At 59.2% G+C, this 1750-nt stretch overlaps 1 protein-coding gene across 1 annotated transcript in view; it reads left to right on the top strand.

The window, feature by feature from the left end:
* TUSC2 (tumor suppressor candidate 2) overlaps positions 1-206 on the top strand; it is a gene marked incomplete at its 5' end in the record, with an annotated part of 1745 nt that extends 1539 nt beyond the window's left edge. Inside the window, one exon of the mRNA XM_009876119.1 lies at positions 141-206. Within this exon, the coding sequence (XP_009874421.1) occupies positions 141-206 (66 nt within the window). The remainder of the gene's footprint in view (positions 1-140) is intronic.
* Between the last annotated feature and the right edge of the window lie 1544 nt (positions 207-1750).

The raw sequence follows: 1750 nt of genomic DNA, 5'->3' as shown, positions 1-1750 counted from the left end.
TCAGGCGTACCTGATGTCACGGCGGCTGCAGGGACTCCTGTTCCTTGAGGGCGTCGTATCCTCGGTCCTAACGGGGTGACTGACAGGGCTGGGGCTGTTGTTTCATGGTTTCCTCTGCTCACCGATGTCTCTCCTTCCAGGGCATAGTGAAACTAGAGCACCCTCGCATTCATGTGGATTTTCCAGTGATCATCTGCGAGGTGTGAGTCGGCCAGATGTTTCTGCCTGCGGGCGGGAGGCCCTGCCCCACCACCCCCAGCCTCACCAGGCGAGGCTGCATCGTGTTCCCCCCCAAGGAGGACTCTGGGCGCGCGGCAGGGACGGTGGCTCTCCCCTCGCCAGGACGTGAGGTGGGACGGAGCAGGCTGCGCTAGACTTGGCTAGCGCTCCTCACAGGAGATGTGTGACCTTGTGCAAAGACTGCTTAAAAACATCCTCGCTTGAGTCAGAAGACTAAAATACCTTTTGTAGCCTCTAGCCGACGTTTGATGGGTAACTGGAACTGCAAACGAGCTGCTGTGTTTGAGCTGTTAAAAGGGAGAGCGAGCCTGCACTTCTCACCAGAGAAAATCCCCTGCTTCTCAGGTATGCAGCCCAGGGAGAGCCAGGGCAAGGCAACACACTGCCCGAGGCCCCTCAGGCCGCTTAGATGGCCAGTGCTGTGGTGTGTCACTTGACAGGGGTGTTACATGGTGCTCCCCTGGGTGGGTCCATTGATGGAGGAAGAATGGGACAGGCCAAGGGGGGGCTGGTCTCGAAGCACATCTGTCTGGCTGCTGCGCTCTAGGGAAGGGGACGGAGATCAGATGCCACTATCTTGGACCTCAGTCTCTTTCCCCTGTGCGTTTCCCCGCTTATACCAGCTCTGGGGAGGTCGGCTTTGCAGTCTGTGGTTGCTGCTGGTGGCAGCGAGGTCCCCAGCTCTGTGGCAGACTTGCCTTCCCCGTTAGCAAGCTGGCTCCCTCGCTTACTGTGGGGCCAGGCTGATGGGCAGGGTGTGTCCTCTTTGCCCCTGGCTGCTGTTGAACATACCTCCTGGTGGGGTGGGCCTTGACAAAGCCAGGCAGGAAGGAAATAATCTCTTCCCTCCCCATCCCCTGGAAACAGTCGATCGGTATGCCTGCCCCGGCTTGGAAATCAACCTGGCAATGTGAACTGTGGTTCCTCCCGCGTCCCAGCTGGCGGCAGGAGGAGAAGCGTGATGCACTTTAAAGGGAGGCTTTCTGCTCCGTCTTGGAAGGTCCTGCTCTTTTCTCCTCTTTTGTCCCATTTGAAAATGTCAAGGTCACTGTGGCAGCACCAAAAAACCTCTCATCCCTGCGTGCAGGTCCTGGGGTGCCGAGGCAGCTGCTGCCGGGCCAGGGGAAGGCCTGACCCTAGCCCTGGGAGCCCCCGGCCGCCCTGCCCAGCTGCCTCCACACTGGGCAGGTGGAGGAGGACTGGCCACAGGGCAGTAGGCGCAGCTTTAAATTGGGTCAGAGCCTGCTCCCCATAGCAGCCAGCTCGGCTTTCCTCCTCTTCCGTTTCAGAACTTATTTACTTTCTAAGCACTTCAGATGTTTGCTACCTCGATTTTTAATTTAAGCCGCTGGCACTTGGCTGCCAGCCCTGTCAGCGTCTATGTTGGATGTATCCATCCCCACGCCCACCGAGAGCCGCCTGGGCGCGGGGCCACATTCCCAGCTTCGTGGAGATAACAGTGGCGTGGCTGGTGCCGTCTTCCCGTCCACCCCCCTTTCCCCCCCGTCCC

The sequence above is a fragment of the Apaloderma vittatum genome, unplaced genomic scaffold (assembly GCF_000703405.1).
Source record: "Apaloderma vittatum isolate BGI_N311 unplaced genomic scaffold, ASM70340v1 scaffold33059, whole genome shotgun sequence".
Taxonomy (NCBI): Eukaryota; Metazoa; Chordata; class Aves; order Trogoniformes; family Trogonidae; genus Apaloderma; species Apaloderma vittatum.
The sequence above is the reverse complement of the archived record's forward strand: the minus strand, read 5'-3'. Positions and strand labels throughout refer to the sequence as shown.